At 40.6% G+C, this 21,433-nt stretch overlaps 3 protein-coding genes across 3 annotated transcripts; 2 read left to right on the top strand and 1 right to left on the bottom strand.

Annotated features, from left to right (window-relative positions):
* Nucleotides 1-6,351: 6,351 nt before the first annotated feature.
* On the top strand, nt 6,352-7,492 carry GCK72_000275 (uncharacterized protein; the record flags this gene model as incomplete). The annotated part of the gene is made up of 4 exons (XM_053722381.1): nt 6,352-6,428; nt 6,476-6,673; nt 6,716-7,300; nt 7,345-7,492. 4 exons carry the CDS (start codon nt 6,352-6,354, stop codon nt 7,490-7,492), a joined length of 1,008 nt encoding a protein of 335 aa, XP_053591026.1.
* A 605-nt stretch (nt 7,493-8,097) lies between these two features.
* On the bottom strand, nt 8,098-10,422 carry GCK72_000274 (uncharacterized protein; the record flags this gene model as incomplete). The annotated part of the gene is made up of 4 exons (XM_053722380.1): nt 8,098-8,329; nt 8,381-8,574; nt 9,968-10,113; nt 10,299-10,422. 4 exons carry the CDS (start codon nt 10,420-10,422, stop codon nt 8,098-8,100), a joined length of 696 nt encoding a protein of 231 aa, XP_053591025.1.
* Nucleotides 10,423-15,971: 5,549 nt separating this feature from the next.
* Nucleotides 15,972-20,402, top strand: GCK72_000273 (uncharacterized protein; the record flags this gene model as incomplete). Its single annotated transcript, XM_053722379.1, has 3 exons — nt 15,972-17,097; nt 17,665-17,994; nt 18,661-20,402. The coding sequence occupies 3 exons, from the start codon at nt 15,972-15,974 to the stop codon at nt 20,400-20,402; spliced, it is 3,198 nt and encodes a 1,065-aa protein (XP_053591024.1).
* Nucleotides 20,403-21,433: the final 1,031 nt, after the last annotated feature.

Raw genomic sequence — 21,433 nt, 5'->3', positions numbered from 1 at the left:
CTCACCACCACATCATCGACTCCTTCTCCTCTTCTTTCAGCTCTTCCTCCTTCCCCTCTTCCTCTCCTCATCGACTGGAATATCGCGCCTTTGCCGTTCTCGATCGATGCCGTAGTCGTTCTCGAGGAGCGGCTGAAAACGATTGGTTAAAACTGGTAAGTAGTTATTTTTTTGTCAGACGCCCAAAAATTTCAATTTTTCGATGCTCCGCCCACTTTTTCTGATAGTTTAGAAACTAGCAGAAATTGTGGGTGATTTGGAACAGGGCTGTGCAAAAAATCTGTTCCGAAAAATCGAAAAACTTGTTTTTTCGAAAATTTTTGAAGGAAATTTTCAGAGGCTAAAATCTACAAAATGAATAAAAAGTCCAAAATTTTTCGAACGGTTTTTTTTTCGAAAATTATCCGAAATTTTTTTCCCACAGCCCTGATATGGAATGCATCCGGAGCGTCAAGTAAATTCCATATGAGCTCACAAAAAAAGTCACAATTTTTCCTTATTTTTCAGAGTAGACATAATCGATTATACTTACACGGCCATCTCCCCAAGGCCCGCCCACACGAGCTCTCACGACCATCGGATGGATCTCTGGACGATGGCGTCTTCTCAATTCCTGGAGTTGGTGCTCCGCTTGTCTTCGTGCCTCGGCGGCCTCATCAGCAACTCTGACGTCCACGTTGTTGGCCTCGATCGCCATCAAAATCGCCACTTCACCTCCCACTCCATCCTCCAACTCCATCAGTCCATCATTGCCTTCCTCATCCATCTCATCATCATAAACTTCTCCAATTTCAACTTCTTCCGCCACTGGAATCTCCCAGTCATCGAATATCTCAACTCGCTCGGGCAACTCGGCCTGAAAATTTCGCAAAATTCATGAAACGTTTCGAACTTTTTTGTGAATTTCGATCAGTGTGCTCCACCGGTGAAGAAACCGGCGAAAACCCGGTTTCACCGGTGAAAACTGTTATACTCACCGGTGAAATTTTTCTCGGTTTTATAAAAAAAAGATACCGGAGTGAAGTTTGGCAAAAAGCGGGGTGTTCACCGAGATTCCCCGGTGTTCAAAATTGAAAAACCGGTCTTCCCCGGTTTTCATTTTTCACCGGTGCCTGGTTTTCACCGGTTTTTTTAAATGATGAAAATACTTCAACTTGAACGAACATGACAGCAACCGGGTATTTTGCAATCGGACATTCTGAAACCCATACTTGCAAATTTACGGCCTGGCCCGGCAAGGCCCGAAGGCCGGGCCGGTAGAGAATTTTCAAGGCCCGGCTTCAAAAAAAGGTACCTATTTTTACCAAATTTTTTGAAATTTCAATTTTTTGATGCATAACTATCTTTTGATTGAATTCTTAAGTATAGTCAAAAATTCGACATTTTTGGGAAAAAATTCAAAAAATTCAAATTTTCAGTTCAAATTTTTCAGCCGGGCCTTGGAAATTCTCGTCACGGCCCGGCCCGGCCCGGAAACCGTTTTTTTTAAGTCCAGTTGCAAAACTCCCGGTTTCGAAACGCCCGGTTACGAAATGTCCAGTTTTTAATTGTCTGGTTGTGTGTTCTCAATTTCAAAAAAAAAACTCCGGCGAAAACACCGGTTTTTTTCACCGGTGTTTCCCCGGTTATTTCATGAAAATTACCGGTTTTCACTAGTTTTAAAATCCCGGTGGAACACACTGATTTCGATATAAATACGAAGAGCATTATCTCGCCTAATCATTTTTTGAGCCAGAAAATTTTGGATTTCAAAATTCGAAAAATCGTTCCGTTTGACGCTTTTTCTCCACCGACGTTCTGTTGAAACTTTACTCACCTCCACAACCGCACCTTCTCTTCTTCCTTCTTCTTTTTCACCTCCTCCTTCTGCTCTTCCTTCTTCTCTTCTTTCAGCTCCGACTGCTCCTCTTCCTTCCCCTCTTCCTCTTTTTCTTCCCCTTCCTCCTCTCTCAGATCTTGCTCCTCCTCGTCCCCCTTGACCTCTTCCTCTTCTTCCGACTCCTTCTCCTCCTCTTCCTCCTCGACCTCGTCCTCCCCTTCCAGCCCTTCCTCCTCCTCGTCCTCCTCGACCTCGTACGGCTCTGCCGTTATTCGCCTGTAATTTTCGTAAATTTATGTGATACCAGGACTGGCAAGTTGTTTGTTGTTAACATAACAGAATTCTTTTCATATGTCTCGATAGCGCAATTTTCTGATATCATCAAGTCCAAAAAATCTCCGAAATTCGTTCAGAATTGATGCAAGAAAAACGAAATGTGGGGGGGGGGGGGGGGCGAAAAAGAAAACAAAACGAAACAACAAAAATCGATAATCAACAAAAAGGAGAATGGGATTCAAATGAGAGGACGGCGGTGATTTGTGCCGCCTGAAAAATTTATTTCAGAGATCAAAAAATTGAAAATTTTTAGACGTAGGTCAAAAGAGATTTTTTTTGTTTTTCAAGTTTTGTAGATCAAACTTTCCCAAGAATTTCCGGATGGAATATCTAGAAGACGTTCAGAAATGTTACATTTGGTAGGTAGATCAAATTCAGTTCACATGTTTGTTAAATATACGAAAATTACAGGCGAATAACGTCGGAGCCGTAGGACAAGAAAAAAAAATGGAAGGCGGAAGTCGGAAGTCGGAAGTGATTTTTCTTATCCGGAAGTCGAAAGACGGAAATGAAAAAACGCCCGGAAGTCGGAAGTGGATTTTTTTCGCAAATATTCCAAATTCCAAGAGAAAAATCATAAAACTCGCTAAAATCATTGAAAAATTGGTTTTTGGTTGTAGAAAATGTTTTCATGTATTTCTGGGAAAAGTATTCTTCCTAAATTTCACAGTGTTGAAATTACGGAAGTCGGAAGTAAAACTCCTTATCAGGAAGTAGGAAGTTAAATTTTCAAAACGGAAGTCGGAAGTCGGAATTCCGCGCAACTTTGGTGCGAAGAAGAGGAAAAGCTGAAAGAAGAGGAGGAGGTGATAATGGTGGGTTAAGTTTCAACAGGACGTCGGTGGAGAGGAAGCGTCAAAACTTTTCGAATTTTGAAATCCAAAGTTTTCAGACTAAAAAAATGAGTAGGCGAAATAATGCTCTTCGTATTTAGATCGAAATTCACAAAAAAGTTCAAAAAGGTTCATGAATTTTGCGAAATTTTCAGGCCGCGTTGCCACACCTTGCGGCGGGACCAGCCGGGGGAGATGAACTGATGCTTGTCCGTTAGAAAGATTTGCCAGTGGGACGAGAAGTTGAAGTTGGAGGAGTTGTTGATGATGAGATGGAATGACGTCATTTTTGGAAGTGCGGTTTTTGAAATGGCGGAAGGCGGAATTCCGTTCAACTCTGATCGAAATCCAATCATGGTAGAAGCATTTTTTTGGGGTGGCAGTACTACAATCAGACGGTCCCTTTGCGAGACCACAGTCAATGTCCCAACGCGCGAGGGTGTGTTAATGGAGCGTAATTGCTATCGATTGCGTCTTGCTGTGTGCCCCTCCCCAAGATGCCAGTCTCAAAGGAGCACATTTGCAGTCACACCCCAAAAATGTGTTACATTGCGATTGTAGAAGACAAAAAGTACTATTATTTGATGTATCTTCCGAAGAAATTGGTTTCGTTTAGAAGTTTTAGCATTTCAGCGTTTTTTCTACACACATTCTTATGATATTTATTAAATTTCTGGTGTCAGAAGGCATAGGACCTTCACCGCACTACCGATTGTGTCATCAGGCATTTGAAGACCCCTGTCAAAGCCTCCGTCAAGATCTCACCTTGAGAACTACAAAAATATTACTGTCGATCCATATAAAACAATTAATATCCCTTTGACTGTCGATTCATTAGGACAGTCTATTTGAAGTGCCGGTATATAACAGAAAATACGGTAAGTTGCTTTATAAGAACTCATAACAGACAAAAAGGTAACAATTTTTCGGCAAACGGATACATTATATCTCTATTTAGAAATTAGAATAAAAAATTTTGAGGTGGAATCGATCGAGACGTAAGTTGGAGTTATACTGACCTGACTCCACTTCTTTTCTAGATTATTCCACAGTTAAATAAAGATTGTTGCGCCAGAAATATCCGGAAATCGATTATGCCAGACACAGAAGAATACGACCGTTTCCCTGAAATGGACTGTACAAAGTGTCCCATCTTCTCTCATTATATTAGTTCCCTCTGTGCATTCAAAAGCAAGTTTATGCGCGTACCTGAAACATTAAAAGTTATATTTTTCTCGAAAGAGTTTCTTCGATTGGATCCTGCGTAATGTCTTCTGTAATATAGACTACAGTATTCCAGAACTAAGATACAGTAACCTTGAACTCCTCTCAATGCACTCCATTAGACACCGTAGACTCAAATCCCAATTACTCTTACTTTACAAATTCATTGCTGGCGCATCTCACTTCCCCTTCCTTAACACCTATGTCAGACTCTCAAACTCTCCCAGAAGACCCATGTCTCTTGTCTATCTATCTCCTCTATCTGATAACTTTTTCTCTTTTACTGTTCCGTTTTGGAATGCCATTACCTACAATGTAAATATTTTTCTTTCTCCCTCGCAATTTATCATTTTACTTGATTCCTCAATCACCCGGTTCTAATATTTCTTGCTCCCTTCTTGTTGCATAATTAACAGTTTTTTTTCTATTCCCTGCCTTTAATTGCCTAGTTCCTTTAATTCCCCTTGATCGCAATTCCATATCTCAGTTCGAACCCGTTGTATTCATTTCAATTGTTGCCTTCCCCCCCCGTTACTCTTTTTATGACATGCACCTTATTAGTCCATTTTTTTTTTCTTTACTTGAGACTATCTCGTGAGGGATATGTTTCAAGTCTTCTTTGTATCTTATAGCCTCCTATCCCTTGAAGTAAATAAATAAATAAATAAATAAACCTAGACACCGTAAAGGAGAGATTGGGACCCAGGGTACAGTAACCCGATTCCTGAAATCGGATATCCGGAGATCAGGTACAGTAACCCAAATCTTCATTTTTTAAGAATTTGATCCTGGCTACAGTAACCCGGATTCTAAAATCAGATATCCTGAAGCCTAGGTACAGTAACCTAGATCTTCACTTTTGAGAATCCCATCCTAGGTTCAGTAACCCGGATTCATGGAAATCATGGTCCTTAGTACAGTAACCCACGACTCTGAAATCAAAACTTACAAGAAATGCTGTCCCCGTAGCTGTCGATCCCATGGAATTGGGTGAAATCCATCCAATCTCAGACCATTGAACGTTTTATCCGTTCTTAGAATCATCACTTCAAAGTGTTTGTCATTCGAATAATACCATCTTTCGAAAAACGCCATAAAATCGTGAGCTTCTAGAAGAGTGTGGTGCAAATGGATTCTGGAGCATTTCAAACTGAGAAGTACATCTCTTGTTATCCAGTGACCACATGCATTTGATAAACTGCTAAATTCATTGAACTTCAAAGCATTGTTGTTGCATTTAAAGTCGGCATTAACTGGTAGTTGTATAATGCAGACTCTTTTGATCAAAACATTTTCTAGAACATTCTTCAGATCTTCATTTCTTATTGCCTTCTCTCCTTTCATATACAAGTTGTTGCATTCCTTGAATCCAATATAAAATGGATACGGTATGTCATCCGGAAAAAGAAACACTTCTAATATAGTATATTTTCTGAATAAATCTCTAAGATATTCAACTCCAAGTTTCACTGATTGCTGAATATCGTCCGCTGAGTGATATGAGTGAATGACCTCATCTTTAAAACTGAAAAAACGGACATTTGGATGAACAGACAAAGTGAGCATACCTCATTTCCATCACTTGGCCACCACTACTCTCTTTTTCCTCTATTTTGAAAAACCAATTTCCCGCTTCTTTTTTTTTCGGATGTTACGAATTGAACTTCAGTCACATCCTTATAGAATTTTATATTAAATCCAGTCAGAGATGTTTTAGTTGTTCTCACAAGTCGTTTGGATCTTTTTGATATTAATGACAGACTGACACTGAAAATATTGATTAGTGTCTATTTTCGAAATTGTAACTTACAGAGAAATAATGTCCATATTGATTAATATTTCATTAATGCATAATACAGGGAGTTTCAATAGAGGTAGGGTAGACATGCACGGGTAGAATGGGAATATTGAGTGGAATAAGAAGGGTGACGTACAGACCTTCCTACAGTCAATGTCCCTGCGCGCAGACCCGTCTCAATGGAGCGCACTTATTGATTCTGTGAGAGTGTGAACAAGAAGAGGAGAGTTTCTCTAACGCACAGACAGCTATCGATCTCTGCTCATTCCATTGAGACGGACCTGCGCACGCAGGGACTTTCCCAATATTTCTCTCTATTTATGTAGTTCTCCCACCCCAAAATGTCTTTCATCCCGTTATTCAAGCTCCCAGTATTATGCATTAATAACATATTAAGCAACATGGATACCATTTCCCTGTAAGTTACAACCTTTGAAATAAACACTAATAAATATTTCATTTCAGTGTCAGCTTATCATTAATATCAAAAAGATCCAAGCGACTTGTGAGAACAACTAAAACATCTTTAACTGGATTCAACATTGAAATCAAGAATGATGTGACTCAAGTTCAATTTGTAACATCCGAAAAAGAAGATGCGGGAAATTGGTTTTTCAAAATAGAGGAAAAGGAATGTATTGATGACCAAGTGATGGAAATGAGGTATGCTCGGTTTGTCTGTTTATCCAGATGTCAGTTTTTCAGTTTTAAAGACGACACCATCCACTCATATCATTCTCCGAACGATATTCAGCAATCAGTGAAACTTGGAGTAGAATATCTCAGAGATTTATTCAAAAAGCCTGTGATTAAAGTATATCTTTTTCCAAATGCTTTTAAAGCATCCAAACGTCCATTTTATGTAGGATTCAATGAATGTGACAATCTTTTCATCGAGGGAGAGAAGGAAATAAAAAATGAAGATCTGAAATCAATACTAGAGACTTTGCAAGTCAAAACTCGATTGATCCTGAATATTCCAGTGAATTCATCATTCGAATGCAACACAAATCTTCTCGAATTCAAACGACTTACTTGTTCATATAAAGTGATTAGTAGTCGATGGATAACCAGAGAAGTGCTGATGAGTCTGAAATGTACTCATATGCAATTCCATCACACTCTTCTGGAAGCAGACGATATTATGTCATTCTTCGAGAGATGGTATCACTCTGATGATACACAATTCACTATATTGCTTGTAAAAACAGATAAATCGTTTGCTGGAATGAACTTGGACAGGTTCAATCCAACCCAATGGAATCCCGAGCAACGAGGTCCCAAGTTCTTGTAAGTTTCGGTTTCTTTCGACTCTGAAACTATCCAATTTTCAGATATTCCTCAGATATCGCTTTTGAGTGTACCGCTGGAGTGGATATAATGAGAAAAGATAGTTTACTGTGTACTGTGGACAACAGGATCAATGTCCTTATTTTCGCTGTCTGGCACAATCGATTCCCTGATGTTTCTGGGGTGTCGTGAAATTGCTAATTGTATTTTTGGTATTTGATAAAGTCTTATAATAAGATATGGTTGATGATTTCACAATGTCGACTATATATTTAAACTCCGCCCACATCTCCCTGAACATTTCCAAATTGGAGGGCTCTTCTATTCTCAATTTCCATTCGGATATTGAATGTCCTCCTTTTCGTCCGATTCTAGCCGGACATCATGATAATCCTCAATATCCGATTTGCCTTGTCTTGTCTTGATTCGATTTGTTTGTGTGGTTGTGGTCTCCGGATGTCCGAGGATGTCCAAGGTGGCAAATATGCGGGCCGGAGGTAATTTAAAGTGAAAAAAAACGAACTGCGGAAAGCCTCAGACCAAAATCTGTCAAAATCCGCCAAAAACTGCGGTTTTTCAAGCCAAGCGTGTCTGTCTGTGCGTCTGAGATGTCCATCTCCTCGAACTCAAAAATCTGTTTGAAAAATCCATTTCTGACTACGACTTTTATTTCCTTACAACTTTGTGGGATTTGTATGCAAAACAAGTTTAAAAAACATTTTTGAAAAGGAATATTTATTTTCAATGATTCACAGAATTTGCAGTTTACAAATAAAAATGACCATATGGACGAAAAGTTATTCCCATGGCCTTGGAACGTATTCGTCTTCATCTGATTCCATCCGAACATCATAATCATCATCATCATCGTCCTCTCCTTCTTCCTTCGGGTACCATTTTGCAGGAATGTGGGCGAATCCATCGGCGTCCCTATAGATCTCCGATAGATCCGGACTGTCGCTTCGATAGCGTTCCTTCATTTCCCGCTCCCATTCTTCCATCCGCTCTCTCTTCTCCAGTTCTTCAGGTCTGAAACATATTATTGATTTTTATTAATTAGTAATTAACTAATTAACTCACTTCATGAAATCCCTCAACTCGTTTCCATATTTCTCCTGCTCCATTCCCAGGCACTTCAGGTACTTGATGTCGTCCTTGTTGGTCACCATGAAGTGGCACATCACCTCAAACTTCTTCTCACTGCCCTTCTCATGGACTGCTGTCAGCAGTTTCGGGACGAGGGACACACTTTTAGGGAATTCGAACCCAACGTACTGAAATACAGAGTATTGATTTTGAGGACTCATTAATGGGGTTATTTTAATTCATTTTTTCCTTATTCACGAGCTTCGAGAAACTATTCATTTTAGCGTTGGTTTAACAGCATTTCCCTCCGCATTTCTCGGCATTTTTATGTAGAAAAATGGGAGAAAAACATGTTTAAAAAAATACATTTTTCATGTTTCGTGAATAAGGTAACCGATGAAATAAATTTTTTAAATGTCATGAATAACCCAATAAGAGATGTTCTGACAAGGGAAGACCTCGAAGCATACTTGCAAACCGGGCCAAAACGGGCCAAAACGGGCCGAAACGGGCCGGCTCGTAACTCGCGTCAAAATGAATATTATGAGCTGAAAAATATACCAAAATGTAGATCTCGACGAGTTCTACGTCCGTGACCTACTACGGGCCGGATGTCTATTCGTTAATATGCCGCGGGCAGGGCTAGAATGACTTTTTTGGTCATTTTCGCGTTTTTTGGCACTTTTTCCCCGTGTCGGCCCGTTTCGGCCCGGTTTGCAGGTATGCCTCGAAGTGTCCTCTTTCAAAAGATTCGTGAATTTGGCTACCTCATACTTTTCAGTCCGTATATTCCGAATCTGAAATAAAATTCCGCTAAATCTTTTTGTGAACCGAGTAATGAGCCGTCAAACTTTTTCTATGGTTATACTTTTTTGCGTGGTCTGCCGAAATTTGAGTTTTACTATGTTTTTGACGTTTTTAAGAGAAAAAAACAACAAAAATCGCTGTTTGTCATGTTAAAATAGGTTTTTACTGCGTTTTTTGACGTTTTTTAGGAGAAAAACAACTAAAATCGCGATTTTTGAAGTTAGAAATCGGTTTTTACAACGTTGCAAGTCTTCCGGTTCTCAAAAATTGCCCAAAGATGCATTATAATTCATTTCTTCCAGTACAAAGTCTAGAAATAATCAAATTCGAGCCCGAACTCAACTTTATTCACTATAACTCGGCTCACAGAAAGATTTAGCAGGATTTCATCTTAGATTCAGAATCTACGAGGTCGAAAGTATCACGGAGCCAAATTTTTTGAGTCGGCACTTCGAGAAATTCCTTAGTAAGAAAAAAATCTGTGTCTGTTATAAAATGTCACATTGATTCCGAATCTGTAATCAGTTTTTGCAACGGACATTTGCGGGGAAAGTTATTCACGTTTTTGTAAGATACTTCCAAATCAAGTGCATTTTTTCAACGTTCAGAAAAACCCAAGAAAATTGCAAAAAAAAGTCAGTTTTGAGATTCCTTACAAGAACGTGAATAACTTTTCTCACAGACATCCGATGCAAATATTGATTACAGATTCAGAATCAGCGAAAAATTTGCTATAAGACACATTATTTCAGATTCCCCAGTCCCTAGACTCACCTGTCCTTCCAAATCATGCTCAATATTCTCCAAAATCGTGTCGTAAAGAGCCACTCGGACATAAGCCCCTGGGAACTCAAACGCTACCATCTCTTCGATTGACTGACGGTCGGTGTCTTCATTAATCAGAATAACCGTTTCGTTATCTAGAAAATAATTGAATTTATACGAAAAACTATTAGGCACACTTCTTACAACCACGCTCTACCGAAATCAAAGAAAATTGTGCGCGAAATTGAGAGACGCAGAGAAAAGAGACATTTTTCAGCGGCATTTCGGTGGATCGCAGTAGTAAAAACTAATAATATAAAATATTTACAAGATAACTCACTCTTTTGGTTCAGGATCTTGAATTTAAGCGCAAAGCGCAAGCTATGGAGCTTATTTTGATGCACATCGTGGTGCGGGAAGCAGAAGCAGTAGTGCACTTCGACGGGCATTGATGGAGTGGCCATGGTGACTGATGATGGAGATTATGTCTGAAAATGGGGAACTTTGAGGTAATAAGAGTCTTTCAAGGGAGAGAAAAACGTTAAAAGGGAGAGTTCACTGTTCAAAATTTAAGATTTTTCGGTACGAATCGATTCACGAAGCCAGGGCAAAGCGAAAATCAGTCTGAATCAAGTTATGAGACCAAACCGCCCATCGGGAAATAGGATGGGGGAATAAAATTGCTTAAAGCTGCTTAAAATTGGTTAAAATTACTTTAAAATGCTCAAAATCGCTTGCAATTGCTCAAAATTGTTTCGAATTGCTCAAAATTGTTAGGAATCACTCAAAAACGGGTAAATTCACTCAAAATCGCTCAAAATCACTCAAAATCGCTATAAATCACTCAAAATTTTAAAACGGGTGGTTCTAAAACGAGTAGTTCTAAGTCGTACTAATTCTGATTAGGGAAAACATCATAATGAATAAATGAGTGAACTACGGTTGGGATTAATATTGACTCTGAGAACCTTACTAACGTCCCAGACCGCCCGATGGAAAAAAGAGGAATGAGAAGGGACAGTAAGACAGATAACCAGAGAGAACGAGGAAGGGAAGACTGACTGGATGAACAACTAATTTTTCATATCGACTCTAACGACGTGCGAGCATCTGTCCGTCTCGATAGAGCGCAGTTGCTTTGTACATGCCAATGGGAAGAAGGTGCATCAGAAATCAGCGTATTTGGAAACAAATTTTTGTTAAGTTTCGGCCCCATTAACAAAAAACTCACTGAGAAATTTTGATTTGACTGGAAAATTAGTGTGAAATAGTGTGAAAAAGTGTGAAATATGAAAATGATTATAACTTTTTTCTGAAGGAGATATCCACAAAGGGTAAAATGCATCAGAATCAGCATATTTAGAAGCACCTTTGTGCCAAGTTTCAGCCCAACGAAGGAGAACGCTGAAGGGATGACTGACTGGGTGTCTCGATAAAACGTACTTGCTGTTATAAATTCACGGCCTTTTTTAGGATTTTAAAGGCACATTTGTTCAAAATGGTCTCGAAGCGGAACACATGATTTGCAGTTCTTTTAAAACCTGCAAAGCTCGAAAAAAACGGAATTTGATCTTTTTCAACTACGAAACCATTCCGCGAAGTTTCCAATAAATTAGATGCGCCTTTAACACCCTCCGGTGCCAGACCGTTGGAAGAAGACGGTTTGTGAATAAATTGTGAAAGAAAAACGGAAAAAACTGGAAACCGTCTTAAAAATCGAGAAAGGACAGTGAGACAGGCAACGAGGGAGAAAATTGAAGAGAAGACTGACTGCATAAACAACAAATCGGTCACATCGACTGTGCTCGGTTGTACAGTTTACACTTACCCGTGCTCGTGCCCCCTGTTGCTCTCTTATGATTCACCGTGTGGATGAATCATTATCTATCTTATTCTATCTTACTTTTTTATAGTTAGAAGATCCGCCTCCATGCTTGGTAAAAAAGCCCAGAGGAGAGCGGCTAGTCTATTTTTTATAATAAATATATTAAACACAGCCAGTTTTGTTCCACTTTCTGCTCTTTAGAAGACTTAGGAGAAAGTGAAGAAAGTACAAATGAAGCAGTCAAAGAACCGTCCTGAGAATGAGAAAGTACTTTGACAGAGATTGTGTTCCCAATACGTTATACGGTACACGTACCAGACCGCCCGTTGGGAAAATGAGGAAGACATCGAGGATACTTGCTATATGAATTCCTATGGGAAGGAGACAGGTGTAAATCGTTATGGGGATGGAGTAACGGGAAAAAGCAGGAAACCGTCTTGAGAGTGGGGAAGACAGGGAACCGTCCTAACTTCTTAGACCGCTCGTTGGGAAAATGAGGAATGAGAAGTTTTAGTCGCAATAAATTTAAAAAGAAGGGACAGTAAGACAGGCAACTAGAGGGAACGTTGGAAGGAATGACTAGATGCACTACGAATAGGTCCCATCGATTCTGACGACGTGCGAGCATCTGTCCGTCTCGATAGAGCGTAATTGCTTTGTGCATGCCTATGGGAAGAAGACAGGTGTTCTCTGATGCACAGATAGTTATCGAGTCTTCGTTCCGTTCGATGGGAGGCAGGAAGACAGGTGTGAATTGCTATGATGATGAGGAGAGACGGGAAAAAGACAGGAGTATGGAAAGGGACAGTAAGACCGACAGTTATCAACTCTGCGTTCTGTTCTCTGAGAAGAAATGTGTGAATCCCCTAAAGATGTGGAGAGAGAAAATAACCAAAGGAAGGGGTGGTATGAATGAAGAATCTCTGGGAAAAAATGTGTGAATCGATTTGGTGATGGGGGTGGGAGAAGACTACCAAAGAGAGGCGATGTCTTAATAAAGGATGACCGAATGGACTAACTATTGAGTGATCTAGATGTATTGACCTATATAATTGAAATGATAACGTTATTCCGACCGTGTTTTCTAATTTGGTTTAACAGCGGAAAAGACAAAGTTACAAGTAATCTTTGATAACGTATTCGTAATCTCCACGGTTTCAACTATCTAAAGGGCGATTTAGGGAATTTAAACATTCTAATGAGAATACTAGAAACCCCCTTAAGGAATTTTATTCTTTCTAAATTCGGTTCTTGTGAAAACGGGGATCAACAGTTTAAAATAATGTGATGGTATTGATATAGCAAAGATTGCGTCCCAATACGTTATACTGTATACGTACCAGACCGGTCGTTGGGGAAAAGAAGATGGGGGAATGAGAAGGGACAGTAAGACAGGCAACCAGGGAGAACGAGGAAGGGAAGACTGACAGGATGAAAACATCTGTCACATCGACTCTGACTACGCGAGCTCGCGAGCATCTGCTCGATAGAGCGTAATTGCTTTGTGCATGCCTATGGGAAGAAGACAGGTGTTCTCTGATGCACAGATAGTTATCGAGTCTTCGTTCGATCCTATGGGAGGGAGGAAGACTGGTGTGAATCGCTTTGATGATGTGGAGAGAAAAACTAGAAGAAGGGGATGTATGAATGGAGGATCGATAAAGGGTACTTGCTATGGAGTGATCTAGAAGAATGGACCGCTATCATTGGAAAGGTATCGAAATTGGAATTCTGAGCGTGTTTTCTAATTTGGTTTAACAGCGGAAACGACAAAGTTACAAGTCAAAACTTAAGAGACAATGTCAGTATTTCTCGAACAGCCCATAGAACACATCGGCCAAACGCAATTAGCTCATTTGGTTTTTTGATATTATGGGTCCCTATGATGATGTTATTAAAAACCGTACAGCTTTTTAGGCTCCGCCTCCTTTGACATATAGAAAAAAATAGTGGGAGTGAAAAAATTAATTTTTTCCCTTCTACTGATTTTTGGACAAAAAGTTTAGAAATGAGTTTTATGCATGTTTTTGAACATTGTTTGTGTTTGACTGTTGGCCTTTGGTTGATCACTAGAGAAAGTGTCTCTTAAGGGGTTTTCACCGGTATATTTTCATGTGAATGCCCGGAATTTTGAGATTTCAACTATTTAAGTGGAGATTTAGAGAATTTTGAGAAAACTGTGTAGAAAAATATGGAAATTGCTATGATACTCAAAAACGCATTAAAATATTGATTTTCATCGGCTCAACAAATATCATTCTTTCTAAATTCTGCTTCACCAGCGTAGATTCTAAGGCAGTTCTAAAACGGACAGTTTTAAGTGGTACCGATTCTGATTAGGGGCAACATCATTAATAAATGAATGAGGATGGGATAGAAATTGACTATAACCACGATTCCCGCGTTTCTGATCTTATTGTTTGTTGAGAATACAGACTTAGGGAAAAAGTGGGGAAAAAAGAGAAGGGGCAGTAAGACGGGGAACTAGGGAGAACGTTGGAGGGATGACTGACTGGATGAAGAACGAATCGGATCCATCGACTCTAACAACGCCCCACTCGAGCAGCTGTGCGTCTTTTGATAGTGTACTATGCATGCCTATGGGAAGAATACAGGTTTTCTCTGATGCACAGATAGTTATCGAGTCTTTGTTCGATCCAATGGAAAGGAGGAAGACAGGTGTGAATTGCTATGATGATGTGGAGACGAAACAATACAACCAAGGGAGGGGTTCAATGAATAGAAGACATATTGAGGGTAGAAATTTAGATGACCGAAGGGAATTGGCAGGCAGGCGCACTTCGGCCATCTTGGACTATCGAGGGAGTGATCTAGATGTGACCTATATCATTGGAGAGCTATAGAATTTCGACCGCGTTTTCAAATTTGGCTTGACAGTGGAGGTGACAAAGTTACGAGCCTGAATTTTGTAGCTCTAATAAGTATATTTTCACGTGAATGCCCGCAAATTTTGAGGCAGAAAAGCACTAAACTCCGTCCACTTATGTATTAAGCAATATGTGATAATGTATTTGCAATCTCCACAGTTTCAACTATATAAAGGGGGATTTAGGAAATTTTGAGCAAAATGAGTTTAAAAAAGTAGGGGCATTCTAATGATAATACTCAAAAACCCCTTATCAAATCAGAATTTCTCCGACACGGTTCTCAAAATTTTTTGTTCTAATGAAAAACGTTTAAAAATTCAATTCCGGCTCTACCGAAGCGGCTGAAACTCTACAAATATGTTCTTTGTAAATTTTGCTTCATAGAACTTATGGAAAAATGACGAAAATTCTAAAATACTAAAATAATGTTATGGTATTGAGTGTTAGCACTACACGACTCAATAAGGCCCTCTCATCGAACCGCGTTGCAGTGCTCACTCGCGCCGCGGTTCTTATTCACATTATGAAGTCGCATCTTAGCTTTCCTCAAAAGGGAACGGTAAGGACGTGTGTGCACAGGAACGTCCTTCTCATAACATAACGATTCACATCTATCTTCCCAGAAAACACTTATCAGAGGACAGATGCACAGATACGCGCGCTCGTCGTTAGAGTCAATATTACAGATTCGTTCCTCATTGAGTCAGTCTTCTTTTCTTCATACTTTCTGGTTGCCTGTCTTACTTTCTGGTTGCCTGTCTTACTTTCTGGTTGGTTGCCTGTCCTTCTCATTTCTTTTCCAAACGGGCGGTCTGGAACGTTAGTACGGTTCTCTAAGTCAATATTCATCCCAACCGTAGTCCACTCATTCATTATGATGTTGTCCCTAATCAGAACTGGTACAACTTAGAACTGTCCCGTTTTAGAACCAACCGTTCTTAAACTGCTATTTAAAGCAATTCTAAACAATTTTGAGCAATTTTGAGTGATTTTGAGGGATTTTGAGGGATTTTGAGTAATTTGGAGCGATTTGGAGTGATTTTGAGTAATTTTGAGCAATTTTGAGCAATTCTAAACAATTCTGAGCAATTTTGAGCAATTCTAAACAATTCTGAGTAATTTTGAGCGATTTTGAGTGATTTTGAGCCATTTAGAGTAATTTATAGCGATTTTGAGTGATTTTGAGCGATTTTGAGCAATTTTGAGCAATTTTGTGACATCTCTCTCTCTTATTCCTTCTGATTCTATCTTATTCCCATTTACCCAATCATTAACTTTCTCTTATTTCAGCAACCCAAGTATGACTCGCATCAACGAAAAGGATCTCCTTGCCTTCATCATGCTAAAGACAGCCAAGGCGACGGAGCCATACCCAAACAAGCGGAATTTCAAGAAGTTCGGATTCGAAACAGGAACGGACGCCTCGGATTCTTCCTACTTCAACGTGTTCCGGAGAATCGTCGACACTCTGGACACCGTAAGAAACTACAATCTGGAGGAGAAGGCTCGGATGTTGTTTATGACGAGCACTTCGGTCGAGGAGGATATGCTGGAAGAGATGAGGAAGATTGCACGGATTCGAGTGAACGACGATTATCAGATCGTGTCGTATCGATCGAAAGAGGGAAAGATGGCGTTTCAAGGACATCCAATAAAATTGAAGAGAAGGAAGAATGGAGGAAGAAAGGAGAGGAAGCAACATCATCCCGTAGATGAGAATTTGGAGGAGTCCGATGGAGAAGAGGTGTGCGGAGCAGTTTTGGCGGGAAAAGAGGATCCTGAAGGCAATCAGGCTGTGAAGGCCGTTAAAAACCATGAAGAGGTACTTGGAGCCGTTGGAAGCGATGAAGAGGATTCAGAAGACGCGGAGGTGCCTGCTTCAGAAGGCGATCAAGCTGTTGAGGTCGCTGAAGATTCAGAAAATTCATTAGCGGAAGACATGCTGCAAGAAGATGAGCAAATGGAAGATTCCGAAGACTTGGAGGAGCCAGAGCCACTGGGGGATTCGGAGATTCAGAAGATCCTGGAGCCACTGGAGGAGCCACTGGATGAGCCACTGAAGGATTCGGAGATTCAGAAGATTCTGGAAGATTCTATCGATGAGAACCCAGAAGATGACCGTCAAGTGGATAAGGAGGATTCTGAAGGAAAAGAGGAGATTCCCGATAAAATTTATGGAGATCTTGATGAGAACGTAGCGCAACCAGGAGATCTAGAGCTTGATGAACTCGACGAGGACGTTCTTTTGAATGAAGAGTTTGAAAATATGGAAGATATGGAAACCCTGGATGAGCGTGCGTTGTTGGATTTTGATGGAGAAGACTTTGCTGAGAGAGATTTTGGAGAAGGACCAGTGCCGGAGGACATGGAAATTGATGAAATTCCTGAAGCCTCCACACCGTCAACTTTTTTCGATTTTTCATTTGGTAAGTAGACTAGAAAGCATATTTGTCAAGAGGGCCGAGACGAGACCACTTTTTGTATGGGTCTTGCCTGGGATACTGTGGCACTGAGGTGCACGACTGTCTCACAGGTCGACAGTCGAATCCTGAGAGCTACAGTAACCTAGAAAGACGTACTGACCGTATTTGCAAACCGAATCGACACGTGCTCGCGCGTAACTCGCTTCAAACTCAATATTATGAGCTGAAAAATATACCAAAATGTAGATCTGAATGAGTTCTATAACTGTGACATACTACGAACTGAATGCCTATTTGTTAATGTACCGCGGGCCTGCCAAAAACGCGAAAATTGCCAAAAAACCATTCCAGCCCGGTCAGCGGTAGATTAAAGACTAGCCGGTAGTTGGTCACGGACTAGTCTTGTGCTAATTATGTCACAGCAATGTCAGAATATTACATTTTAAAAAACAACATTGTTATACCGGAAAAGCTGAAGACATAAGGATTTTGGATCGATTTTTAAAGTTTTTCTAGCACAGAAACTGACGGAGATACACTAACTTCAAGCTTGACATTCAATTTTTTCAGATGACTCCACTGTAAACAACCTGTTGCTTGAAAATGGAGATTTAGGAAGCCTGGACAACGCTGTGCCGAAGAATATGGAGCCAGAGAATTTGGAGATTCTTGAGATTTTCGACGATGTCAGAGAAGAAGTCAATGAAGGCGACTTCCAGGAACAGCCAAATGAAGGAGATATCGAGGATTTCGAAGAACCAATTCCAGAAGATGAGGATTTACTAAATGAATCACTCAGTGAATCACTAAAGGACTACATGGAGAATTTGACTGATGAAGAACTTCTGGAAGCAGATGAAATCAATGATCAAGATGAGATGGATTCCGACATCCCTTTGGGTAAGTGATGATAGAGCGCCAGATTATGATATTTTTGAGAGAAATGTTCCAAAATCTCGATTTTCAAGTGAAAAACGCGTCTGAAGCGCGCCAGAACGTTGAAATTTCTACAAAACACTATGAACACGAAAACGCTTATCAGGCGCGCCAGCCTATTCTCCCTTTCTCATAATAAGAAACGCGCTTACGGCACGCCAGGCTTTGGAATTTCGACTATCAGAAAGCCAAGTCAACGTCACGCCAGACTTTTTAAAAACGCGCCAACGACACCTCCGCCTTTAGAATTTTGTAATATTAGAAAGCCAAGAAAACGCGTCAACGTCACGCCAGTCTTTCTCAAAACGCGCCTACGACACCGCAGCCTTTCGAATTTTGAATATTGGAAAGTGGAGAAACGCGTCAACGTTACGCCAGCCTCCCTAAAAACCTAAAAACGCGACAAATTCTCTCAAAAACGCGCCAACGACACCCCAGCCTTTGAAATTTTGTATGTTGGAAAACCGAGAAAGGGTCAACGTCACGCCAGACTCTCGACAGTCTCAAAATTACCCAAAAACGCGCCAACGACACCCCAGCCTTTGGAACTTTGCAATTTTTGAAAATATTGGTATACATATTCGTTTCCGTCCGCCTTCTACTCTGGTATAGAATATTGCTTATTTTCAGATGAATTGCGAAGTTTCGGTTCCTTAGCAGAGGAGACTATGGATGATTCTGAAAAAGATGACCAATTGGAGCATCAAGTTGTCTCCGAGACCCAAGATGCACCAAGGAGAAATCTCAAGCGAAAGTTGGAATCCCGTGAAAATGAGCCGATTGCAAAAAAGAGGATCCCTGGTGGAGAACACGAATCATGGAGCAAATTTCACTCATATGTCAACAATTTTGGAAATGGAAACGAGACGGAGAAGGCGATTTTGGCGAATGAAGCATTTTTGAAGTCTATCGGTCAGGAATTTCCATTTTCGGGGAGATCAATGATGGCGAATAAGGTGCAAGTTGCAGTGCTTCAAAAGGAGGATAGGGCGCCAGGTGTTCAAGTTAGCTTCATAAGATTGAATAGATTCCACGTTGCTTGGGTGAAGGCTCAGAAGCTTCGAGAGATCGAGAATTGTGCTCCGGAAGCCGTCAACGAACGCAATTTTTTGGGAGCTGAAGAGTTTGAAGCCATTCCACCACCAAATGAGCAGAACGCTCCAGAAGCTGACGTCAATGCACCGAGAGCTCTTGAACCAGCAGCTAGTCGCGATTCTTTGGGAGCATCAGAAGCTTCCCCAGAAGCTGCTTGTCCAGATTCAGAAGATCCAGAATCCGAAGATGTGAAGCCAGCCGTCTCGAGAGTCACCCCAAAGCCAGTGCGTCAGGATTCAGGATTCGAGGAGTCAGCAATCAAAACAGAATTACTGGACCAAGGATATCCAGGAGAAGCGCAGAACGTCCAGGAGACCGAACAGAACGAGAATTGTGCAGAGATTGCTCCAGAAGCCGTCTTGGGAGCATCAGAAGCTCAGTCTGAGCGATTTTCGCGATTTGAGATTCCACTGCCACTAGCTGAGACGTCACCAAGAGTCATCTCAACACCTCCACGTCCTGCAGTCAAAACAGAGATTCTGGACCAAGGATTTCCAGGAGAAGCCGTTGTCGATGCCTCTACTCCAAGTGCTACCGTAATCCCACCAGAGCAGTCTGAAATGATTCCTCCATCTGATGACACTGAATCTACTCAAGATGTGAAGCCTGTCATACCAAGAGTCATCCCAACACCTCGAGCTGCCAAACCAGAATTGCTAGATCTTGTCGATGCCTCTGCCCCAGCTGATGTCAAACCTACCGTATCTAGAATCATCCCAAAGTCGGAGCGTCTGGATTCAGAATACGAGGAGTCAGTTGTCAGGGACCAAGGATACCCAGATGAAGATCTTCTCAGAGTGAAACCAGAGCACCTATTCGATGCAGGATACCAGGAGGAGGAACCTTGTGAGCCCATCTCCCCGAAACTCCTTACCAATCGATTTTTTGTGAATTTGGAGGCGTTTTTCAATGGTTTCCAGTCCAATGAGTTTACTGGTCTCCTTCAAAAAGTTAGACAAGCCAAAGAGAAAGGAGAGACTCGTGGATTCAGATTCACCTCCGACCAGTTATCAATTGTTATCGATATCTGTTTGACCTCAATGGTGAAGAAAAGCATGAATGACGAGATTACTCGGCAGTCGACATTGATCCCGTTTATGAACGAGTTTTTGGATGGCTTTTTGGGTGAAATGATGGCAATCGGGTGTCCAAAGATGACAATGGCTGTCACGGAACATGTGAATTGCGAGAAAAAGCGGATTAGCAAGGAGCAGCGAGTCAGATACGGAATAATTAATGCTCATTTCTCCAAAATGATTGATAATTTGATTAATTAATTAATTGTTGTTTGTTTTGATTTTTTTTGAGTTTTTCCTTTAAATAAAGAATTATAAAACAAAGACTTTCAAGTTTTTTTTCAGTTCTCTCATAGTACGGTAGCCCAAAAGTTTACCTAGCTGTTTTCTGTCGAAAAATAGCTTTGAGAGGGTGTCTTGGTATACCTGATTGACCCACAAAAAATTTATATGGACTATACAGATCAAAAGTAGATCTTCATTTTTGTAGTTGACAACTTTTTTGGACGGACACTCCCTAGAAAGTTACAGTCAATTAAAGTACTCCAGTCAAAAATCGCACGTTAATTCGAGTAGGAAAGATATTCAGCGGCCTGTAACTTGCTAGAGTGTGCCAGTACAAAAAAGTTGTCAACTTCAAAAATAGAGCTCTACTTTTGATCTGTATAGTCCATACAAAATTATCGGGGAAGCTCTGTATCTTGGTAGTCGCTGCTCACCCAATTTGAAAAACGTGGCTCTTTATTCAGAGTTGTAGTTCAACGTGTGGCAATGACAGTTTCCACGATGTTTCTGGTTTCTAAATGTCCCAATTTTTGGAATGTCCCTCCACCTTCCCAAATCCAATATTTCTCGATTCCAGATCTATTTTCATCCTTCTCCTCTCCTTCTCCCAACGTGAGATTCTCAGAATTCCATGAGAATTCATTCCCCCCCCTCTTTTTTTGCAGGGACTTGTGGCGGATGCAATTTCGAGAAACCCATAAGAGAGCTTCTCTCCCCACGAAACTTCAAACATCGAAGAGAAATAAATGAGGAATAGGAAATGTGGATAAAAATAGAAAGAGAAGAAATTTAAGTGGAGCTGGAGAGCAGTTAGTTATTTTAAGTTTTTTCAGGTCTTTGGGAACCGGGACTTTTTAAAACCGAGACGTTTTTGAACTAGTGACATGGCCTTTGTTGTCCACGGCTCATGGTAATTCAAATTCGATGAGTAGCGACTCTCTCAGTGGTTGATGATACGTAGCACATTTTTATTTGATGATAGTGGTTATTAGAGTTGAGCGGAATTC

This window comes from Caenorhabditis remanei, chromosome I, assembly GCF_010183535.1.
Source record: "Caenorhabditis remanei strain PX506 chromosome I, whole genome shotgun sequence".
NCBI lineage: Eukaryota > Metazoa > Nematoda > Chromadorea > Rhabditida > Rhabditidae > Caenorhabditis > Caenorhabditis remanei.
Note: the sequence above shows the minus strand (reverse complement) of the source record. Positions and strands in the feature narration are given on the sequence as shown.